The 24,968-nt window shown below is 40.1% G+C and overlaps 1 protein-coding gene across 1 annotated transcript in view; it reads left to right on the forward strand.

Annotated features, from left to right (window-relative positions):
- The window catches only part of LOC126195295 (pyroglutamylated RF-amide peptide receptor-like), a 154,006-nt gene that overhangs the window by 100,386 nt on the left and 28,652 nt on the right, over positions 1 to 24,968 (forward strand). The window contains exons 5-6 of the mRNA XM_049933845.1: positions 6,081 to 6,244; positions 7,420 to 7,584. Of these exons, the coding sequence (XP_049789802.1) occupies positions 6,081 to 6,244; positions 7,420 to 7,584 (329 nt within the window). The remainder of the gene's footprint in view (positions 1 to 6,080; positions 6,245 to 7,419; positions 7,585 to 24,968) is intronic.

The following is a 24,968-nucleotide window of genomic DNA, read 5'->3' on the forward strand; positions in this document are numbered from 1 at the left end:
TTCACAAGATGGTAACCCAGACTAGTGGCAGTCTAACAAATGACTAATCATAATCTTGCTGAAGCTAGCCGACGTCCGGTAAACCAAACGCAACGATGTAACAATACGCCAAAGCCAGAACCAGCGGTCTGCACTACGTCCAGAATACTGTGTTTAAAGCACCCGGAACGAGAAAGGAATCATTACCACCCGAGTAGAAGAATCACCAACTGGCCTACAATCAAGACAGCTGTCAAAACTACATGCCTTACAGGCCAGCAGCGGCAAGGGGAGGAAACGTACACTGCCGTTACATACACTAACCCCCAGGGCAGCTAACTGGAGCGTTAGCACCCACCAGGCAAGAAAAATTACATCTGGTTGAACTTAACAAATTGTAACAAGACGAACGCAGTAGATAGTAATAAGAAGTCGAGGAAAGCTAATCAGATCCCCCTTCCCCAAGCACTCCACTCGCTGCTCTTCGCCTCGGCGACACTACGAGCAGCAACACGAACCCAAGTCACTGGAGAATCGCGAGATATCACAGTGGTGGAGATTTCTCTGCTTGGATTAAAATTCACCCATCTTAAAGCTTGCTGGATCCGGTTTACGACGAGGTTATATACCTTCGTGACAACAGCCCTTCCATCCGGCAGTCCACGCGTGCCGCCAGCGCTCCCGACGTGTTCTGGCCCTGTGCAGACCTGGCTCCTCCTGAGTCCCCAACCGAGGGACCCGGAAAAACAACAACGTCGCCCCCAAAGATAGGGCAACTGGTACTACTTATCGATATCCGCCGCTGCTGCCACTAGCAGACAGGCAACGCTTGCGAAACCGAGTGGGGCCAATCAACACCAGAAGAAGACAAATAACCGCAACCATGCCAATCAAACGATATCGTCTGGCCTCCAACAGAGGGCGGAAACCTACAAGCAGCACCAATGCGAGCTGCAGCACGGCTCACACAGCTGCTGCTAAGAGCCGTCTCATACACGCTGGGGCCGCAACTTGATCACGCGTGTCTCTGCACAGTACGCATCTGCACAATACGTCCTGGGCTTCCGGGCATCACTAGTCTGCATTACGAGCTGCCACATGTTGCTGAGTTCGGCATCCTTGCAGCGTCACTGCCATCCTCACCAGTGGCCACCCAGCACTGCCAGTTGTCGAGCTACCTCTGCTAGCTGTGCCTCTTAGCAGGCTGTACACAGCTTACGTCCTGGATGCTTTGATTTCTACAAGTACCATTACAATTACTATAGCTAATGGACAATAAATGAAATGTTTTAGCAATGATGTTTCTATGACAATACTTCGGACGTTTATTGTGCATCCACTCACCACTCAACTGCTGCACCCCCACGGTGGTGGATTCTCAGCACCCTTACCTCCAACTACTCTGGTCCACCACCACAGCCTCTATAGTTTTCTGACTTTCATAATTACTGCCATCTATGTTTTCAGAAACTCATTTCGGAACATTCACGCACAGAACCATTTTTTAAGCGAATAAGCACTGCATTTCGAATTGTTAGGAGTACCCACAAGTTGGGACATTTGGCGTCCTGCAGGAATGTGAAATGTGGTTTATTTGTCTCACAACGTACATAATCTAAATCATTTGATTCAGGTACAGGAGATACGTCAAAAGTGCAGTAAAATTTCACCATAAACACAGAACAGATGATGTTAACGAACAGCATCATAATAGTAATACCATTTTGTTATATATATTTACAATAAAGTCTAGCACTTTCTTACTATTGCTCAAATTACCATTTCATCCTCTACGAATTATTCAATTGAACAGTAGCAGTTCTCCCACAGAATCTCCTGTAGCCTCGTTGTTAAAATTTCTGGCTTCATATTAAATATGTTTTTGCCCATTAACTAGTTACTCACTGAAGCGCCAAAGAAACTGTTATGGGCCATGCGTATTCAAATACAGATATATGTAAACAGGCAGAACACGGCGATGCGGTCAGCAACGCCTATATAACGAGTGTCTGCCGCAGTTGTTAGATCGGTTACTGCTTCTAGAGTGGCAGGTTATCAAAATTTAAGCGAGTTTGAACGTAGTGTTATAGTCGGCGCACGAGCCACGGGACACAGCATCTGCGAGATAGCGATGCAGTGGGGATTTTCCCGTACAACCAATTCACGATTGACCGTGAATATCAGCAATCCGGTAAAACATCTAATCTCCGACATCGCTACGGCCGGAAAAACATTCTGGAAAGGAAGGGATCGACGACGACTGTAGAGGACCTTTCAACGTGACAGAAGTGGAATCCTTCCGCAAACTGCTGCAGATTTTAATGCTGGGCCATCAGCAAGTGTCAGCGTGCGAACCATGTAACGAAACATAATCGATATGGGCTTTCGGAGTCGAAGGCCCACACCTGTATAATTGATGACTGCACGACACAAAGCTTTACATCTCGTCTGGGCCCATCAACACTGACATTGAATGTTGATGACTGGAAACATGTTGCCTGCTCGGACGAGTCTCGTTTCAAATTGTATGGAGTGCATGGACGTGTACGGGTATGGAGACAACCTCATGAATCCATGGGGTCAGCGGGGGACTGTTCATGATGGTGGAGGATCTATAATGGTGTGGGGCGAGTGCAGCTGGAGCGATATTGGACCCTTGATACGTCTACATACGACTCTGACAGGTGACACGTACGTAAGCATCTTGTCTGATCACCTGCATCCATTCACGTCCATTGTGCATTCCGACAGACTCGGGCAATTTCAGCAGGACAATGCGACACCCCACACGTCCAGAATTCCTACAGAGTGCCTCCAGGAACACTCTTCTGAGTTTAAACACTTCCGCTGGGCACCAAACTCCCCAATAAATGAACGTTGTTGAGCATATCTGGAATGCCTTGCAACGTGCTTTTCAGAAGAGATCTCCACCCCCCTCGTACTCTTGCGGATTTATGGGTAGCCATGCAGGATTCATGGCGTCAGTTCCCTCTAGCGCTACTTCAGTCCATGCCACGTTGTGCTGAGACACTTCCCCTTGCTCGTGGGAGCCCTACACGATATTAGGCAGATGTACCAGCTTGTTTGCCTCTTCAATGTATATTGTCATCCCCATATACTGTGGAGTTCATGCATATAGTTTCTACTGATATATGGGTAGCACACATTGTTTTTATTTCTCGTATTATATGTCTGGTTAAAATGATTCTAGAATAATTTTTGTCTGGTGTGTAGGAAGATTATAATTTCATAAATATACGGAGGGAACAGTTAGGATTTGTAGTTTCCGAAATAATGGGCGACAAGACTCTCTGCAGTATACATGTATCTGACAATTTTCTTTTTCAGTTTAAGTATTCGAGATAATTTGCTTGTGAGAAAATTATAGCACATTTAATAACAGATTCAAAATAACTATGGTAAGCATTTTTTTGTGAACTGAAGTCAATGAAATTTGCTAATATTTGCACTGTTCATGACATCGCTGGAAATCGGGACATCCCACAAAAGTCGGAACATATGGCAAGACAGGTTTGAACAGCAAGGCGCGTTGTTACCTTGACAGAGGAAAATACTTGAAGTAGGTTCGTACTGAATACCTAGCAGACTGAACAGAAACACGATAAAATCGCGGGTATGCTCTGTCTGTAAATATTTGTATTTCCGAATATGCAAACTGTAGTAAAGAGTCCGAAATAGCGTGAACTGCGACCGCAATTCGGAAAGTAAGGTCCGATCGGTCGGAAATGGAAACGACAGTGAAAATCAAAAATGTTTTATTTGCAGCAGATTTAGACAGTTTTCGTGGCGTTGTACCAACTTTCCAGCATCCTCATCAGAGAAGGCAGCCACCGCTTTCTCTCACGTCTCTACGCTGGCCTAAGTTCGTTGTATGTGCTAAAACTTTGTCTTCATAACCAAACGATTCATATGAGCAAATATGAGAATCAAAGGGAACCAAGTCCGAGCTGTATGGTGGGTGGTCAGGCACTTCCCATCGAAATCGCTGCAGGAGCGTCGTCATTACCCCTGCAGTTCGCGACCGAGAATTATCGTGAAGAAGGAAATACATGACAAATCATGTCGTGTGGGCTTTATGAAATCAGGTAAAATCTCACACAGGGACCCATACTTGGCAGGAGACATTTATGTTCTCGGCATCTTTACTTGCTCACTGTGTGCTCAGAACTGAAACGAGCGACGTGATGCGATCGACAGGCGTAATACAGACACTGGACATCACGTCTGCCACAGCTTCATCGGATTTTAACTGTCGTTTCCATGGATTTTACTATAACTGGTAAAGATTTTCGCAGAGATGTGCACGTGTGATTGTCAACCAAGCTTAGGACATTATTTACAAGATACTGTGACCACGAGTGATTTAGTCAGGATACTGAACTCACAATAATTATTTCGAAAGAACTAATAAATTCATGTCTCTATTAACGGGCTTATTTGCATAAAAGCCGTTGCTAAATGGTCATTGTTACTGTACAATAATATTACACTACGTTATCGAAGTTCTCCCTATACTGATCAATAAAAGTATGTAATATTTAGCCCGGTTCGAAATTCTGGGTGATCAAGACACTGCAGCTGTGGAAACTACTCTAGTTTCTTCCAGGCAGAAGGAGTAAAAGCGGATAAAAAACTGGTATGTGGAGCATCAAACAAGCACTCAATTTTCAATTTTTAAATAAGTGTTTGTTTAAAAAACTGAACTTGAAGGACATAAATGAAAACAGGTTTTTACACTTTTGATGGTGATCCAGTATCTGATGCATTACTGAAAATAATTACTCTTACGTTTGTCCTTAAAGAATAATTTTTTTTTTGGTCTTCCCTTTTAGTTGTAAGGTATCTCTCCCCGTATTTTGTGAGCAGTAACACAATCCAAGTGAATCAATTTTAATTTTCTAGCTTTTATGTTAATCTCAAAGATAATAAGTAATATTGATGCATTCTAATATGAACAATCTTTCCTATCGTTTTAGTGTCATTTTAATAGATAAACATAGGGGTGAAAGTAGAGAAGCTAAAATCTGTGGGGAAAAAAACTGAAGCATGTGAGAACTGTCAATACTGCCCACAGATGGCACAATATTTCTGTAATTGCACAATGCACAATATATTTCACAAGTTTTTCACTTGTTCAACTTTATTGGATAACCTATCAATGTAACCAACATGTGTTCATTATTATTATATAATCAGAAATATTGAGTAATAATGCTGAATATCTAGGGGTCACTTAAATAAGTGTCTGACTTTGACCTGATATGATAAACTAACTGATGTTAACAAAGTAAATTTGAAAAATTTTGAAACTTAACACTGTAAATCTTCTTACTCCAAATTTTCCAGGTTTATGATTGCAACAGTTAAAGAGAGTACTCACTAAGAGGTGCACTATTAATGTATTCTGCAGTTAATTGGTGGGCGAGAGGGGAGGGGCTAAATCCCAACTGTATACATTTTCCTTCTGTCTTTCCCCATCAATTTGCCTTCTTTCTCCATCAATTCATTTCTCAGACTGAGTGAGGGGATGCAGTGGTTGATGCATTGGACTCACATTTGGGAGGAAACTGATTCAACTCTACATCCAGCCATTCAAATTCAGGTTTTCTGTGATTTCCCTAATTGGCTCCAGCAAATTCCATGATGTTTCCTTTGAAAGGACTCTGCCAAATTCCTTCCACATTTGTGAAACATTCCAAGTTTGTGCTCCATCTCTAATGACCTTGATTTCAATGGGATTTTAAATCCTAGTCTTGCTATTTCTCTCAGCTTCATTGCTTTATAGAAATGGGAGATTAATTTAATAGACAGCTGTAGGCAAGTGGGGGGATAAGGAATCTGACCAAAGTATGTGAAAACTGCAGCTGACTGTGCTAATAGTGATTTAGTATTAGTAGTTGCCTCTGAGGACATATACTTGTATCTTATATTTGTGCTACATAATGAGACAAATATGGGGTTTTTTTAAATGCTGATGCTATAGTAGGCAAGTAGACACTTTTTTCTTTCATTTTAGTTAAGACATTTGTTGCATGTATTGAAACATGGACTGCAACTGTTACATGTTTCTTTTTACACAGCTAATCAAGATGCTGGTGGCAATTGTCATTCTCTTTGTCATCTCCTGGGGGCCATCACTAATTGACAATGTGCTGACAGCTTATGGTGTTATACCTTGGCAGAAACATGGAATGGTGTACAAAGACATGAGCACAGCCTTCTTGCTCATGGCTTACTGCAACAGGTATATATTTTCCATGTATCACTTATAATCTGTTCAAACTGCTACTCTGTAAATTTAGGCCAGCAGGTAGTGTATTACACAGATTATCATTCAACAAGATTTTCATTCAAACTGATACTGGCAGCAGAGGCATACATACATACGTACATAACTCTATAACTCTCTGTATTTATTATTTGTTTGTATATGCTACAAATAAAAGCATGATCATTGGTACAAATTGAATCAGGTATATAACCTGAACAGACAGTTTTAATGTTGGAAAGCAAACTGCAATTTGTTCCACTAATATTTGTTTATTATGAACCAATTCTTGGATTATTAGGCCATACTTAGGTACAACAGACTAACATCCAGACCTTGAAAACTTGAAGATACTACCAATGCACAGAACCATTACTCATGAGTTAGTGCAGTTGGTAAGATGTGACCTGCTGACATAAGTTTTCCATGGTTTTCTGAAAAAGTGAAGGAAGAAAGAAAGAAAAACAAATCAGTTCACACAAATTCCATTATGGTTCCTTCATTAAGGCCATGGCCAACTACCTACACATCCTCTTAAAACATGATGGTATAATCTGTGTGTATGTATATTTTTGAGCTAATTATGTTCATTGTATTATGACAGCAAATTCTACATCATTGTAAGATTATTCCTGGATGAATGAATATATAATTAAAAATAAATGACATTAAATGGGAAATATCATACAGAGTGGGTGTAACAAGTTACAACAATACCAGAAAAGAAATTGAGACTGAATAAACTGCAATGTGAATAGTTGACACTATACAGGAGACACATTTTAGTACAAAAATCATTCAGGCTCTAAGTGGCGATATTACTTACACATTGATACAGAATTATTACTTTTTTCATTAGGAATTCAAGGGTTATTATGCTGGATTATGGCAATTTAATGCCAGTGTATGGATGCAAGAGTCTTAAATTGATGTTTGTATACTGAGTAGTAGGCCTACTAAAATAGCATGGAATAAACACACACAACAGTAAAGTATTCTCAAGTGCTTATTCATAACCCCATAGTTTTACAAACACCCTCTCTGGTTGTATACAGTGTAGCTCTATCTTTTGATTGTTAATTGGTTAATTACTTGCACTCAAGAATAAACAACTACTCACTAACTACACAGATTTCTACTTTTATTTTCAGCTGTATCAACCCTGTGGTGTATGGCTTTATGTCAAAAAATTTCCGAGAGAGCTTCAAAAAGGCCTTGTGCCGGTGGCATAACTATGGTGCACTGACACTTCAAGGGTCCTCCTACAAGAACAAGAGGCACATGTCACTCTCGCAGACACGGACCACTTCTGTCCGGTATGTGTCCGGATGTTGCTGGCCATGTCACTCGAGGAGTGAGGGCAAGTAGAAAAATCACTGTGTGGCCTTCTTTGGCACTCATGAAAAATGAAGTGGCTCTACCTGACAAAGAAAATATCTACAGTCAAACCAGTAAGATGCAAAACTGATCAGAATTTTGAAAGCAACAGTGGTGTGCTAGTTCAAAGGCGCTTTTGTTCGGTAGTAGCTAACAAAGGTTCTTGCATGTATATTTATCATTTTAGCTTTGGTACAAGAGAAGATCATTAAGATGCTGAACTGATACGTCAGTGCTTTTGAAGCTACAGTAATTTGCCGGTTTTGTATTTCTTGCATTACTGCTTCATTGCTAGGGAATTTTAACAAATGAATTACATGTAAACAAAATTGAAAAAAAGGCAACCATCAGTCACATGCAGTTGATTGATATAACATGTGTGAATCAGCCGTATTTTTGTGTGTTGTTTCCACCACAACAATGATCATTTGCCGTGACCATTCCTTTAGAGGATCAAAACATTTATGCTGAGTAGTATATGACAATTTTTTGTCACAGCTCAAATGGAATTAAAAAAACTGAAAACCTCCATACATTCTCCTTAATACCAAAGTGAACAGCACATCAAACAATTCATTATTTGATGGAGAAAAAAAATGGAACTGATGTCTCATTTCCAGTATTCACCTGATGTATCTTCAAAAAACTTCTTTTTGTTCTTCTTATGTCAAACAAAATGTTCATGAGCATCAATTTTTATAACTTCAAGGGTTGTTAAATCCTTCAAACACCACTGTACCAACATCAGAGTGAAAAAATTCTAGAAATGGTTTGAATGCATGCAAAAGCAAATAAATTTTATAGCTTAATATAAAGACAAAAATCAAATGATTTGTAACAAAAAATATTTTGACTGTTTGTGTAAAAACTTAAAAGGAAGCTCTTACATGAGCCTCATAAATATTATCCACTGGGTAAAAATTTTGGCTGATATGAAATTCTGAAAAAGGAGGGCCATTCTTGCAAAGAGTTTTATGCTGCCAGTTGCCAGAGGCAAATATCACAATGTGCACGCAAACCGTATTTCAATAAGTATTACTACTTGTTGATGTTCTGATTTATGCAACCAGAAGAGAAGAAAGAAAAATAATTCCCTTTTATACTCTGTCTCTGTATCTAGGATTCTGTGTAGGGTTATATGTTATCATGTGAAAATCTTCAAAAGCTCCCATATGATCTAAGGCAATAAGACTAGACTGTTATTGCATTAATGGCATCAACTTTGCATCGATGAAATCATACCTTAACAACAGAAAGTAGAATACTACATTAACAACTGCTGCCACAGGAATAACTCTAAGTTTGGATTGAGAAGACGTGAAACTTGGTACTTGGCCAGTACCTGTTCTTGACATACATGAATGATTTACCAAAGACATTGGATGGCTTTCCAAAAACTGTGTTGTTTATTGATGATTCAGATACATGGAAAAAGAGCCAAGCACGGTCGTACCAGACACTGGGTCAAAGCAAACAGCATAACACTTACAGCAATTGGATAAAGTAGTTGATCCTAGATTAACACAAAAAATTGACTTGATGCAAGCTGAATTCAGAAATCTATATTGTACACATGCTAATATAAAATTATTTTGCCATGAGATAGGACCATCTTTGACTATAAAAACTTTGCAGATCAAGTAAAGTACTGTATATATGGTTCTCGGGCGAGACGTTGGATGTCATAGTGAAAACTCCACAATATTTCGTCAGCGCAACTGGCCGACATCTTCAGGTGCGACGAACACACTGCTAAGGCAAGACCAGAGCCCCCTATTTATGCCAGTCTTAGGCAGGAAGTGTGCATGCGTGTAGGTGCCAAATTCAATGGCCAATAGCAACGATATGAACCGATAGCTAGAAGGACAGCAACGCCACCTACAGGATGAAGAACCTTCATCCTGTAGGTGGCATTGCTGTCCTTCCAGCTATCAGTTCATATTGTCGCTATTGGGCATCGAAATTGGCGCCTCCATGCATGAGCACTTCCTGCCTAAGACTGGCATAAATAGGGGGCTCTGGTCTTGCCTTAGCAGTGTGTTCGTCGCACCTGAAGATGTCGGCCAGTTGCGCTGACGAAATATTGTGGAGTTTTCACTATGACATCCGACGTCTCGCCCGAGAACCATATATACAACAGGTCTGTCAGGAAAGCCTCAAGCAACACAAGTGAAGTACTGTTTCAGTCATCAGTTCACTGTTCTAGTGACACTAGGTATGGGAAATGTGAGTGCCTGTCTCAAGACAGTTGAGAACTTCTGAATGCATTTCACTCGAAGCATGCTTCATGAGGCTTGAGAATGTAAACATGCTTCTGATGCCACAATTCCATGGCCCTCTAAGAGTTTGACATTGACAGGCTCGGTTGACTTGTGGAACAGGCCAATACGCTGAGCCAAAAACCAGGGGTGTGGCCTTCTATTCACACAGAATAATATACGTGCAATCTGATAGCCATGCAGTGCCAATCAACACATTTGAGATGTATTATACATTTGGTGTGAAAGGGGAAAAGCTGACTAAATGCAATACATGTAGTGCATACTAAAATAAATGAAAAGGAAATCATGGAACTTGGAATATTTTCGAGACATCGAAGTGAATCAAGTGCAATATCTTACTTGTTGCTGTTATAACCATTTTCAAAAGCAGAAATACACCAAGCATGATACACTATTTGCATAATAAGATATGCGTATTTCAGGGTAGTCACAATAAGCAGCCCTTCTTCTTTCGAGGTTACTACAATGCAGGTATGAATAATAACGACAATATTTTACTCATTTTCTAGAGGTAAAATAATTTATAAGCTGACTGGAGATAAAAATGTTTGGTAGATAGTCTCAACACAAATATGATATTCATTAACCTTATGTAGTCACTCTCTTACAAATCTACTCCTGCCCTATCCTCCTGTATACAAAGTGTGAAATGTATACTGACTCCTGAGGTTTTCAACTTTGGAACTTTCTTACGAGATTAATCACTGATTTAAGAAGAATGTGCCCCATATATTTTAATCATTGTAGCATTTGTTTTATATATGAACTATGCAAAATAAACTCTAAGAAAAAAATACAATGCACCACGATAAAATATGTATGTTGGTCACAAACTGATATTCGTACAGGTATCTATGGAAAGTGCAAAATTGTAGATTTGGTGACCAGTGGATGGATGTGTGATGCTGCAACACAATTCTACAATGCAGTTGGCAAAAACAGTAAACTAGGGACATGTTGATAACAGGGCATAAAGTGTTTTCCAAATTTTATTCCATATACTCAGTTAGACAGTAACTGTGCCTCACAGACAGGCATATGACCAGTATACAAAGAAGTCAGCATTTCAGAGACAATATGTAGTTGTGCTCAAAGAAGCTAGTTGGAGAAATTGACAAATCACTCAATATTTGAACAGGAGTAAGGCCACTATTCGCTAATGTTGGCACGAATGGGTGAACCATGCTCAAAAATAGTGGGCTGAGCGGACGGCACCCCTTGTGCTGACTACCCTTGACCACTGTCCCATTAAGGATGTTTGCAGTACTGTCAGCCACATTCGGCCTGGTATCTCATTGACTGCAGTAGAATTGTCTTCAGTGATGAGTCCAGATTTGAACCGGGCCCTGATAACCAGTGAAGATGTGTCTCGAAATTCCCTGGTCACTACTGGGATACCAACCGGAGGGTTAGCTGCCATATGGCCCAAAAACTGGGAGTGATGATCTAGGGTGCCATTTCATTTCATAGAAGGGACCCTTTCGTTGTTGTATGCAGTACCGTTACAGCACAGTAGTACATCGATGATACTTTATGCCGCACTCTTCTGCCCTTCATGGCATGCAATCCTTACCTTAGATATAAGCAAAATAATGTCTGGCTGCACACACCAAATGTTTCTACTGCTTGTCTTCATTCTTGCCAAACCCTGCCTTGCCTTGGTCGGCAAGGTCACCAGATCTCTCCCCAATTTATAACATTTTGAGCATTACAGGCAGAGCCCTCTAGCCACCTTGAGATTTTAATGATCTAATGCACAAAGTGGGCAGAATTTGGCACAATATCCCTCAGGAGGACATCCAACAAGCCCGTCAATCAGTGCCAATCTGAATAACTGCATGCATAAGGACCAGAGGTTGGCTAACACATTATTGATGTGCTCAAATTGTGAAGTTCTTTCTCTCAAATAAATCATCAAATTTTTTCTGAAATTGTTGTGAATTGTTTCCCCATTGATTTCAATAAATGCCTGCTCACAGCTAATGTCTGTAATTCCTTTGTGCCTTAATCATTTGTTTGTCTCTAAATGTACATCACATCTACTGATCTCCATCCCATTCAGATAATTTTTTTGTGGTCCATAACTTTTTTTGTCTTAGAGTGTGTTTAATAATGGAACATACATTAAATAAAATAAAACTCTGAGTATTCATCCATTTTAGATTTGCTGCAAGTACTTAGATGCATAGTTATTGTCATTTTTTAAATATTTCCTGTCTTCAAGTTCTGGCGATAACATTGACTCAACAAGTCTGTAAACTTAAAAACATGCTCAATGTTCTAGCTTGCAGAAATTTTATATTGACAACTGAATATGAATGAAATACTATGACATACTGAGAAGGCTAAAAATCTGAAGTTGTGACTTTTATTCATAAAAATAGGCAAATTAATTCTGAAAAAATAAAATAATAATGGGGTAAACTGTTATACTGAGCACCATCATACAGGGTGACTATTATTGACTATATGAAATTAAATCATCAGAACTTCTGAATGATTTGCATTAGGACGTTCAAACTGCATGGTGGGCCAAGGGGCACAATGTGAATTAGTATGAACACGCACATGCACCTGGTTGTTGTAGGCCATTTGCATGTGAAAAGCAAAATTGGTGCATATGGGGGACTGAGAACGCACACTTTCTGATCGAGAAGTCCCTTCACCTTCAACAGTGACTGTGTGGTGTGCAATGTCCAGTCACAGAATAATCGGTGCAATGTTCCTTGATGGCACAATAACAACCAAATGGTATGTGAAAGTTTTGGAAGACGATTTCAGCCCCTTTATCCAAAGTGACCCGATTTCAACCAAATGTGCTTCATGCAGGACATAGCTCAACATGACATAGCTCAGCATTGAAGCAGGTGAGTGTTTGATGTCCTGGAGGATCACTTTAGCGTCTGCATTCTGGCTCTGGGGTACCCAGAGGCCATTGGCTTGGGCCTCTATTGGCTACCAAATTCTCTGGACCTGAACACATGTTAGTCCTTTTTGTGGGGCTAGATGAAAGACAAAGTGTACAGCAATAACCCGAAAAACATTCATGAGATGAAAACAGCCATTCAGGAGGCCATCAACAGTGTCAATGTTCTAACCTTTGAGCGGGTCATGCAGAATTTCGCTATTCGTCTCTGCCACATCATCACCAATGATGGCAGCCATATCACACATGTCATAACTTAAATTCAGATATCTGCAGTCCCATTTACATGTTGAATAAAAGGTGTGCACACTTTAGTTTGTAATTAATTTATGTCTTTTTCATATAGTTAAATAACTGCCACACTGTAAATGCATTTCTTTTTTTCTTTATTATGAGAAGGAAAGATGCTACTCTCCATAGAGCGGAGATGCTCAGTCGCAGATAGGCACAGCAAAAAGACTCTCACAACTAAAGCTTTTGGCCATTAAGGCCTTTGTCAACAATAGACACACACACACACACACACACACACACACACACACACACACACATATGACTACAGTCTCGGGCAACTGAAACCATACTGCGAGCAGCCACACCAGTGCACGATGAGAGAGGTGGCTGTGCGGGGGTAAGGAGGAGGCAGGGGCAGGGAGGAGGAGGGATTAGATGGTGGGGACAGTGGGCAGTGAAGTGCTGCAGGTTAGACAATAGCAGGGGAGAGGTGGGGAGGGGGTGGGGGGATGGAGTTGTGGAAAAGGAAAGAAATAAAAAGACTAGGTGTGATGGTGGAATGACAGCTGTTTGGTGCTGGAATGGGAACAGGGAAAGGGGTGGCTGGGTGAGGACAGTGACTAACAAAGGTTGAGTCCAGGAGCATTACAGGAACATAGGATTTATTGCAGGGAAAGTTCCCACCTGTGCAATTCAGGAAAGCTGGTGTTGGTGGGAAGGATCCATGTGACACAGATTGTGAAGCAGTCACTGAAATGAAGGATATCATGTTTGGCAGCATGTTCAGCAACAGTGGTCCAGCAACAGTGGCCCATTTGTTTCTTGGCCACAGTTTTTTGGTGGCCATTCATGCAGCCAAACAGTTTGTTGGTTGTCTTGCCTACATAGAATCCAGTACAGTGGTTGCAGCTTAGCTTGTAAATCGTTTAACTGGTTTCACAGGTAGCCATGAATTTGATGTCATAGATGATGTTAGTGACCAGACTGGAGTAGGTGGTGGTGGCAGGATATATAGGACAGGTCTTGCATCTCAGACTATTACATGGATATGAGGTAAGGGATTGGGAGCAGGGGTTGTGTAAGGATGGACGAGTATATTGTTTAGGTTAAGTGGATGACATCGAGAGGTGATGGGAGATTGGAAAGATAAGGCATGGGAGATTTATTTTTCTACAGGGTTGGGAGGCTATTTATGGTCAGTGGAGGCTTTAGTGAGATCCTCAGTATATTTCAAGAGGGACTGCTCATCACTACAGATGCGACGACCAAGGGTGGCTAGGCTGTATGGAAGGGACTTCATGTGGTACGGAATGGAAGGCAGCTTTTGAAGTGGAGGTTTTGCTTGTGGTTAGTAGGTTTGATATGGACGGAGGTACTGATGCAGCCATTTTTGAGGTGGAGGTCAACATCTAGGTAGGTGGCTTGCTGGGTTGAGTAGGATCAGGTGAAGCAAATGGGTGAGAAGTTGTTGAGGTTCTAGAGGAAAATGTAAAGGGTGTCCTCATCTTCAATCCAGATAGCAAAGATTTCATCAATGAATCTGAACCAAGTGAGGGGTTTAGGATTATGGGTTTTTAGGAAGGCCCATGAATAGGTTGGCATAGGCTGGTGCCATGTGTGGGCCCATAGCCATACCCTCGATTTGTTTGTGGGTAATGCTGTCAAAGGAGAAGTAATTATGGGTGAGGATACAGTTGATCGTGGTGACTAGGAAAGAGGTTGTTGGTTTCGAATCTGTTGGGCATGGGGAAATGTAGTGTTCAATAGCGGTAAGGCCATGGGTATTAGGAATGTTAGTCTAAAGGGAGGTGGCATCAATAGTGATGAGCAGGGTACTGTGTGGTAAAATGGACGGGAACTGTGGAGAGTTGATGGAGGAAATCGTTGATTTTATATAGGAGGGTAGGTTCCGGGTAATAGGTTGAAGGTGTTGGTCAATGAGAGCAGAAGTTCTCTCAGTGTCTCAGTGGCGGCACAGTAACCAGCCACAATGGGGTGTCCTAGGTGGTTAGGTTTATGGACTTAGGAAGCATGTAGAAAGTAGGAGTGCTGGGAGTGGTAGGGTTGAGTAGAGAGATGGACTCCAGGGAGTGGTTCTAGGATGAGCTAAGGATTTGAGTAGTGACTGAAGATCCTGCTGGATTTCTGGAATGGGGTCACTGTGTCAAGGTTTGTAGGTGGAAGTATCTGACAGCTGGTGGGATCCTTCTGCCAGGTAGTCCTTGGGGTTCAAAACAACAGGTGGTGGAGCCTTTGTTTGCAGATAGGATTATAAGGTTGGGATCAGTTTTTAGATGGTGGACTGTGGTTCTTTCTGTGAATGTAATGTTAATTTTCATGTTGAGGGATTTGTGGAATGATGGTGAGGATAGGTTCAAGCTTAAGAAATTCTGGAAAATTAACAGGGCATGGTTTGAGGGCAGTGGGGGTGGTTGACGGTTGAATGCAGGGCTGAACTGAGTTCGGCAAGGTTCAATATTGGTCTTTGGTTGAGTCTGATTGGTAGGGTTGGTGGAGAAAAGTGTTTCCGCTGTAGGAGCCAGGAGAAGGAGAGAAGGTCTTTACCAAGTCCTGCAGGACTGAATTTGGGAGTAGGGAGAAAGGTGAGGCCTTTGGAAAGGACTGATATTTCTGTGGGGTTAAGGCTTCTGGAGGAAAGGTTCATGACTGTGTTGCATGTCTGTTTAGGTTATGGATTCTGTGTGGTGGTGGGAGGGACTTTTGGAGGGTGGGATAAGTGCAGTACGTCTGCGAGACAGGGTTTGTCAGCTCTGATGGAATACGGGGGAGGTTTGGAAGTTGTTGTAGAGGTGGTGGACAGTGGTACTCCAGGGCAGAAGTAGGAAGTGAGCAGGATGGAGAGCTTTTTGAGGTGGAGTTGTGCATGTAGCTCAAGTTCCTGCAAGGCTAGTGTTCAATTTGTGTTATGGGCTCCAGGAAATTTGGGATTGCATAGCAGGAGAATTTTTCAGATACAAAGATACTGCAAGGAGGTTTGGGCTTGGATGATATGGTTTAGCAGGACTATGTTGATCACTCTCCCTAAGTCATTTCCTGTATTTTTGTGTGTTAAGTTCCGTGCCTTTCTGGTACCACATGATCTTGTATCTCATCCTACAAACCCCTCCGCACCCCCCACGCCTTCTACGTTCTATCCCAGTTCGCACCCACTAATTCCACCTTATCCAGTCACATCTGCTGTCCCTCTTCTTCACACTTATCCACCCTCAGACCTGCTACCCGTAGTAGTATATTTTTTATCAGTTATTCTTTACGTTGATCCGTGTGACTTCTTGCTAATTTTAGTACATTTTTGTCATTTGCTGTTGTTGACTCCCTCAGATTTCCTCTTGCATCCATTTCATCCTTTTTGTGGATTTTCACACGTATTTGGGTGCATTTTTGTGAAATTTTTCAGATGGAATTGTACATTATTTAAATAATTCTTCGCATTTTTTTCCACCACCATGGATCCTTACTCCTTCCATCTGTGTGAATACAAGAAAAGTTTCCTTATCCCTAGCTAGATTGCAGTCCCACATACTGTTCCTGTGTTTTTGCTTGGCTCATGGAATCCACCCTAATGTCCTTTCTATCCAGTTACCCATGTCTGGCCGCCACCCCTCCTTCCACAATGACCTCAGCTGGTTCCGATTCTGCCAATCCTTAGCCCTCATCAACATAGTCCTGCTGAACCAACCCATAACACACATTGAAACTCTTACCCTGCACGAACTTAACAACATGCACGTCACCTAAAAAACCTCTCCATACTGAATAAAAATATGGCATTTCAGTCATTGATCACTATTTTTTTAAATTTTCAATAACTGGTTTCGGGCTAGCAGCCCATCTTCAGATCATATATTGCAGTTACAGAGTAACCTGTTATTACAGAGCTACTGGTTTGCTGTCATAAAAAAAATAGCAATCAAAAACTGAAATGCCATATTTTTATTCAAAGAATGATTGCGGCTATCCCAGTAAGACAATCGCGTCTAGTTTTGATTGCTCTCCATACTGCTCACTTCCTACTCCAACCTTGGAGTACCACTGTCCACCACCTCTACAACAATCTCCTAACCTCCCCCATGTCCCCTCATAGCTCAAAAACCCTGTCTGGCAGACCAACTACACTTACCCCACCCTCCAAAACTCCCTCCCACCACCACACAGAATCCAGAACCCAAATAGACTCGGAACACAGCCATGAACCATTCCTTCAGAAGCCTTAGCCCCACAGAAATATCAGTCCTTTCCAAAGGCCTCACCTTTTGCCCTATTCCCAAATTCAATCTTGCAGGACTTGTTAAAGATCTTTCTCGTTTTCCCTGTCCCTACCGTGGAAACACTTTTTCTCCATCAACCCTACCAATCAGATTCAGTCAAAGACTGATATTGAACCTTGCCTATCTCAGTTCAGACCTGCATCCAAACACGATCCACCCCCACTGCCCCCGAACCACCCCATTAACTTTCCAGAATTTCTTAACCTTGAACCTTTCCTCACCATCATTCCACAAATTGCTCAACATGCAAACTAACATTACATCCACAGAGAGAACTGCAGTCCACCATCTACAAACTGATCCTGACCTTATAATCCTACCTCCAAACAAAGTCTCCACCACTGTTGTTTTGAACCCTAAGGATTACCTGGCAGGAGGACTCTGTCTGCTATTAGATACTTCCACCTACAAACCTTGACACAGTGATCCCATTACAGTAATCCAGCAGGACCTCCAGTCACTCCTCAGATCCTTGGGCCAATCCTAGAACCTCTCCCCAGAGTCCATCTCTCTACTCACCCCTACCATTCCCCGCCCTCCTACCTTCTACATGCTTCCTAAAGTCCATAAACCTAACCACCCAGGACGCCCCATTGTCACTGGTTACTGTGCCCCCACTGAGAGAATCTCTGCTCATACACCAACACCTTCAACCTATTACCCGGAATCTACCCTCCTCTATAACAGACACAAACCATTTCCTCCATCAATTCTCCACAGTTCCTATCTCTTTATCAATGGTGCCCTGCTTGTCACAATTGATGCCACCTCCCTTTACACTAACATTCCTAATAGCTATGGCTTTGCCACTATTGAACACTACCTCTCCCAACACCCAATGGATTCCAGCCAATAACGTCCTTCCTAGTCACCATAACCAACTATATCCTCATCCGTAATTACTTCTCCTTTGGAGGCATTACCTACAAACAAATCAATGGTATGGCTAATTGTCCACACATGGCACCAGCCTATGCCAACCTATTTATGGGCCTTCCTAAAAACCCATAATCCTAAACCCCTCACTTGCCTTCCTAAAAACCCATAATCCTAAACCCCTCACTTGTTTCAGATTCATTGATGACATCTTTGCTATCTGGATCGAAGGTGAGGACACCCTATCCACATTCCTCTAGAACCTCAACACCTTCTCCCTCATTTGCTTCACCTGGTCCTACTCAACCCAACAAGCCACCTTCCTAGATGTTGACCTCCACCTCAAAGATGGCTACATCCATACGTCCATCCATATCAAACCTACTAAGCACAAGTAATACCTCAACTTCAACAGCTGCCACCCATTCCATACCAAGAAGTCCCTTCTGTACAGTGTAGCCACCTGTGGTCACCACATCTGTAGTGATGATCAATACCTCTTGAAATATGCTGAGAGTCTAGTGAAGCTTCCACTGACCATAATTATCCTCCCAACCTTGTAGAAAAACAAATCTCCCATGCTTTATGTTTCCAATCTCCCATCACCTCTCGATGTCCAACCGTTTGGCCACAGAGGAGCATTTCCCTTGTAACTCAGTATCATCCAGAACTGGAGCAACTGAATTACATTCTCCACCAGGGTTTTGATTACCTCTCATTGTGCACTGAAATGAGAAATGTCCCACCCACAATCCTTCCCACCCTTCCCCCAGTGGTATTCCACCGTCCACGAACCTACACAATATACTCATCCATCCTTACACAACCCCTGCTCCCAATCCATTACCTCATGGCTCATATCACTGTAATAGACCTAAATACAAGACCTGTCCCAAACATCTTCCCACCATCGCCTACTCCAGTCCAGTTACTAACATCACCCATCCCATCAAAGGCAGGCTACCTGTGAAACCAATCAAGCGATTCACAAGCAAAGCTGCAACCACTGTGCTGCATTCTATGTAGACAAGACAACCAACAAACTGAAACTTCCTGGAAGATTAAAACTGTGTGCTGGACCGGGACTCGAACTCAGGATCTTTGCCTTTTACGGGCAAGTGATCTACCATCTGAGTTACCCAAGCACGACTCACGCCACATCCTCACAGCCTTACTTCCACCAGTACCTTGTCTCCTACTTTCCAAACTTCACAGAAGCTCTCTGATGAACCTAAGGTGCATGGTCTAAGTTGCAGGTTGCCTATCTAATAGATTCTAGAGGCAACAAATATTTTATTTGCACTATTTTATGTGATTACTGACTGAGTTTAAAAATCTGATATAATGTCATAAGAAGTACACTCTTATGTTAAATGTTTAATACAGTAAGAAAGTATTGCAGTTAAAAACTGTTTATAGTTAAGAGGCAGTGTATCTCAAATTAACCAGATTACATTCATTGAGCATTTGAGAATGAGAGCACTTAGTGAGTTCCAACTTACTTTACACACAATTTCAAACTTTTAAAAAATGACACACCCTACAAAATGATGAAAGGAAAAAGCTTTATCACTTACTATAGTTTTGCTGTTCAAGTAGTAAAGCTTCAACATCAGATATGGCATTTCATTTATTGCTTCTTTACTATTAACTCTATTCATAGCACTATTTGCACTCATTATCTGTATATTTTACTGAATGTACTTGCAAAATTATACCATTGTACATCATGAGCCCCCCCTCCCCAGGAGGTATGACATTATAAAAACTAAGGAAAATCCATGGTGGACTGTAAGAATATTAGAGAAGGAAAGTTGCTACTTACCATATATGATGAGTAGCAACTTTCCTTTTCTAATATTGTTATAAAAACTAAGATGCATGAAAAAATAGCTTTTGCTTAAAACAAACAGAAAATTACCCAGAGTATACACACCCAGCATTTCATAATGAGAGCATTTAGCAACAAACTTGAAACATAATTTCGAACCTTTCTTAACTTATTCTCCCAAACATGCTTGACATCAAATATTTAACACATTAATTATTTGTTAAATAACCTGGCATCTGAGGAAGAGTTGGGAGTTAGGTGTTACTGCTTTACTCTAATTGTGAATAAACATAGAGTGGAGTAGAGCTATGTGCACAGGGATGGCTGTTTGTGTTAATACCTATTCATGAACAAAGGCACCAAGAGCCCTCCCATGAAAAAGATGTGACGTTATCTGAAAGGCATGGATAACTGAATTGAGTCTGGTGAAATGTGTTTATCCCCACATTTACTTCTGAATGAGCAGACTCAGTTCAATTGTTCACCTCATTTAGATAATGCTGCAACTGGTACACAGGAGGGGAACCTTGGTGCCTTCATTTATAAATACATAATAACATGGATACCCATTCCTGTGCACATAGTTCTATTCCATGGTATGTTTATTCAGAGTTAGAGAAAATGTCGTCCTAATGAATGTTGTATGGTTGTACAATACAATTGCTTCCATCTAAAAATAGTCAATCGAGAAAACTTTCATAGTTCAAGTTGAAAATCAGTAGGTTAAGAAAAACACATTTGTTTATCCTTACTTGATTACCATTTTTGGAATCAGTCATGTACTTGAAAATGGGCTTACAACCCAAAATGTAGGTCACACAACAACAACAAAATTTTATGACTAACAGAATCAGCCTTCAGTGTCTGCTTCAACCTGTAAGCACATAAAGGAATATTTTCTAAGTATTGCATCACCCCTTGCTGATATAATCAATTTATCCTTTTTGACACTAACATCACCTGACTGTCTTTTAATTGCCAAAGTGATCCTATTCATAGAAAATGGTGACAAAGGAAATATGGACAAGTATAGCCCAGTCTCTTATTAAGTTTTGCCAAAATCACTGAAAGAATTGTGTATAAGAGATTAATGAAATTTCTGGAGAAGAACAAAATCCTCACATATGGCCATCATGGGTTCTGCAAAAATAAATTTATCCCTACAGGACTAGTGCCATCTATAATTTTTTACAAAACACTTGAGAAGCAATGGTCAAAAAACAAACTGCTGCTCGTATATTCTTAGATTCAAGAAAAGTTTTTGACCTCTTGCATCACAAAATCTTGTTGGATTAGAGGCACCTCATTAAAATGGTTCTCCTCACACTTATCAAATTAGAAACAGATAGTAGTAATAACACACAAACTACATGAAACACTAGAACATATTTTTCAGCTGTAGGACTAATAAAATTTGGAGTCCCTCAAGGATCCATTCTTGGGGCCTATTCTTTTCCTTCCATACAAGATTGAATCACAAATACATACAGTGTTTGCAGATGACACTACAGAGAAAACTGCAAGACAACAATAAGCAAACATAAATAAAGCTGTAGACCAGCTAAGTGACTGGTTAAAGGCTAATACAGGGTGATCCAATACATACATCAAAAACAACTTTTCTAAACTTCTATTTAAAGGGGGAAGCCTACAACACCCCTATGACAATAAACTCCAGCAGAATTACACTCTCGTTGGAAACAATTATTTTAGGCTATTGTTTCAACTTGAATTTAAATGGCAGACACAAATGTAACAAAAAAATGTCACACTGAAGAACGTCTGCTATATCCTGTGTTTACTTGCAAACAAAGCAGATGTCCACACTGTTTGAACTGTTAGTTTGCTCAGTTCCACAATTTTCTGCAGTATGGGATTATATTCTGGGGTAGCACAACTGCCAGGTCATTCATCTTCTTGAGCCAAAAAAGAGCTATAAGAGCAATGAAACATGCATGATAAACAGATTCTTGTAGACCCCTCTTTCAAAAGTATTTGGCCCTCCCAATATCTTAGATTTTTATTCTAGAAACATGTAAACATGTGAGAAAGAATTTAAAAGAGATAAATAAAAAATCTCATGAACCTGACACTGGCAAAAAAACAGACTCCATGTCCAGTGATTAAGGACATCAGCCTTTAAAACCTCCACAACAAGCAGTGCTATGAAAATGTACAGTTGTCTGCCACATAAAATAAAAGTTATTTTCTCATTTTCACTGACTTATAAATCACCACAACAGCATTCTTATTAGATCACTCTGTCTATTCAGTAGCAGAATTTGTAGATCATGTGAAGTACACAAACTTGAAGTAAGAATATGCAAAAACTACTACTGCTCGTAAAGCAAGATCTTATAGAATTAATTTATTGCACTACTACAATATATTTTGTTGTTATATGTAACTTCTTGAAGCCTCTTCCTTATGACCTCTTCCTTATGACAGGATTTTTGTGAGCACTGAGTGAACTGAACTGAATAACTTTGTCAGGTGTATAGGTTCCAAAGATTAGCTTGTCCTAGTCTCTCAGAATTCCATGAAGGTCATTATTGTACATTTAATTATGAAGATTTTAAGATTAAATTCTTGTATCATCTTACATTGTTCATAAAATCCCAAATACAAAATTATCATCTGGTCTCATATGACAACTTGGTGATCTGACATGAAAGCGAGAAATAAAATTTCTTGCTTCATTTATGTGTAAAAATTTAGAAGTTTATTCTTCAATATCCTAATAACATCATCAAGACATAAGTTCCAACACCTTAATTAGATTCAGTGAGTATCACTTACTTTCTCTGTTTTGCATCATTCTACTCTTCTTCATACTGACATAATTTTTTGGATAATCTAGGGTCAAAGTACACATCTGTTTATAAAAGTACCCATCTGTTTATTAACAAAAGTGTTATCCATACAGAGTTTTACTTTCCTAAAATTCTTCTGTTTTTCTACGATCATCTTTTCTATAATAACTTCACTGTTATCATATTGGCATATTATTTACAGCCCATATTTAAGAAGTTTATTCTTCCATAATTACTATATTTCTGTCATCTGTCTTAAAGATGTGAATACTCAGAGATGCAGCCCATTCTTTTGAGATTGTACATCATGCACAGCACTCATTCACAGAATTCAGAAAACTATATTCTTCTTCTACAGTGGCACTTTTTTAAGGTATCAGTGCTCATTATTTGTATACCACAAAATTTTTGCCTTTCCTTTTTCTTTACTGCTTCTTTACACTCACAAAATTCTAAGCCATCAATACCAAGTCTGTCAAATTTCCATTTTCTTGTTGGTTCTAGATTCTGATATCCGTCATTGTCTGAATTAGTTTAATTTAACCATGGTTCTTCATTGTTATTCATTCATGGTATAATATTTCCATATGTATGATATTTTGATTCAGTCCTTCATTCCAGATACCTAAACTGTTCCGTAGTATCCCTTTTCTTCTTGATTTTGGCAATTCTGTCACTGAATTTTCTGTTTTCTGTTTAATTATTTTTATCTTTCTCCATTCTTCTTCAGTGTGAAGAATTATCAGGAAAAGGCTCAAATAATTTCTAAGCCAGCTGATTATTTCTTAAGAGGCTAGTTTTCCCTAGTGTCTGCTGTTGTCATGTCCTATATACATGTAATCTATTCAAAAAGTAACCAACTGATTTTTAATTAACATTTTTATTCAAATTATAGAGTTTCAGTCTTTGTCTTTTTCAAAGTAATCATCTCATCTATATACACACTCAATCCAATGGTGTTTCCACTTTATCAGGCAGTCCTGGAAAGCTTCCCATCAAATATTCATCAGAGCTCATGAGTCATTCCTTTTAATTCCATCAGTGCTGTCAAAGTTTCATCCTTTCAGGAATGATTTTTAACCTTAAAAACAAGGGAAAAGTATATAGAGCAAGGTCTGAAGAGTAGGGTGGAAGCAGGAGAACACTCATTTGATTTTTGACAAAATACTCACAAATTGACAAAGTGGGCAGGTACATAGTTGAGATGATGGAACTGTGAGTTTCTTGCAGCTGCTGAGATCTCTTCTTGTGGATTTCCACTAACAATCTCTTCAGAATAATCCAATTGAGATTTCAATATTTCCTGCAAGTTCTCTGACAGACAGTGGTTGGCAAGCACAGATTCTTGACTACCTCAATGTCAACACGGCTAATTAAAGTCAAAAGCCTTCCTTGTTGAGAATCATTTTTAATTGATTCATGGCCACTGCAGTATTGGAAAAACTATTCAAAATACCGTGTATTTGGGTATCACGTCTGTAAGCTTGCCTTATAAGTTCAAATTTTCATTAAATGTTTTCTACATTTTCAGGACAGGTGCCATTTTTCATCTATGCTCCCATAAATCACACATTTATAAAATTTTCCATGAATTCTGCAACACATTGTACTCATACGATAAAAACTCAGAAAATGTGTGAGATATCAACAACATAGTTACTGGGGAAGTTGAAATGAATACAGATCTATAATGGCTTATTACTAGAATACCTTGCTGCATAAAAAAATTGTTTTATTTTTTTGAACAGACATTATTTCTTTGTATAGGTGAAGAGTTTCCCTAAATTTTCATTACTTACAAAATTATTATTGATTAGTCAGCCAATGCATTCATTGTATCCTTGCACATGTCTTTGTGTTTAAAGAACAAATTAGGCCTTTCTACACCTGATGAATATAACTGAAATTCACCACATGACAAAGAAGTTGAAGCATCCACAAGACATGGTCAAATATCAATGAAACTTCCTGGTAGATTAAATCTGTGTGGTCTGTACAGTTACTTGCATCTTTGAAACAATAGTAGTTGCAGAGCAATCAGTTTCTGGAGCTGTATGCAGCATCCATAAATC

This window comes from Schistocerca nitens, chromosome 7, assembly GCF_023898315.1.
Source record: "Schistocerca nitens isolate TAMUIC-IGC-003100 chromosome 7, iqSchNite1.1, whole genome shotgun sequence".
Classification (NCBI taxonomy): Eukaryota; Metazoa; Arthropoda; class Insecta; order Orthoptera; family Acrididae; genus Schistocerca; species Schistocerca nitens.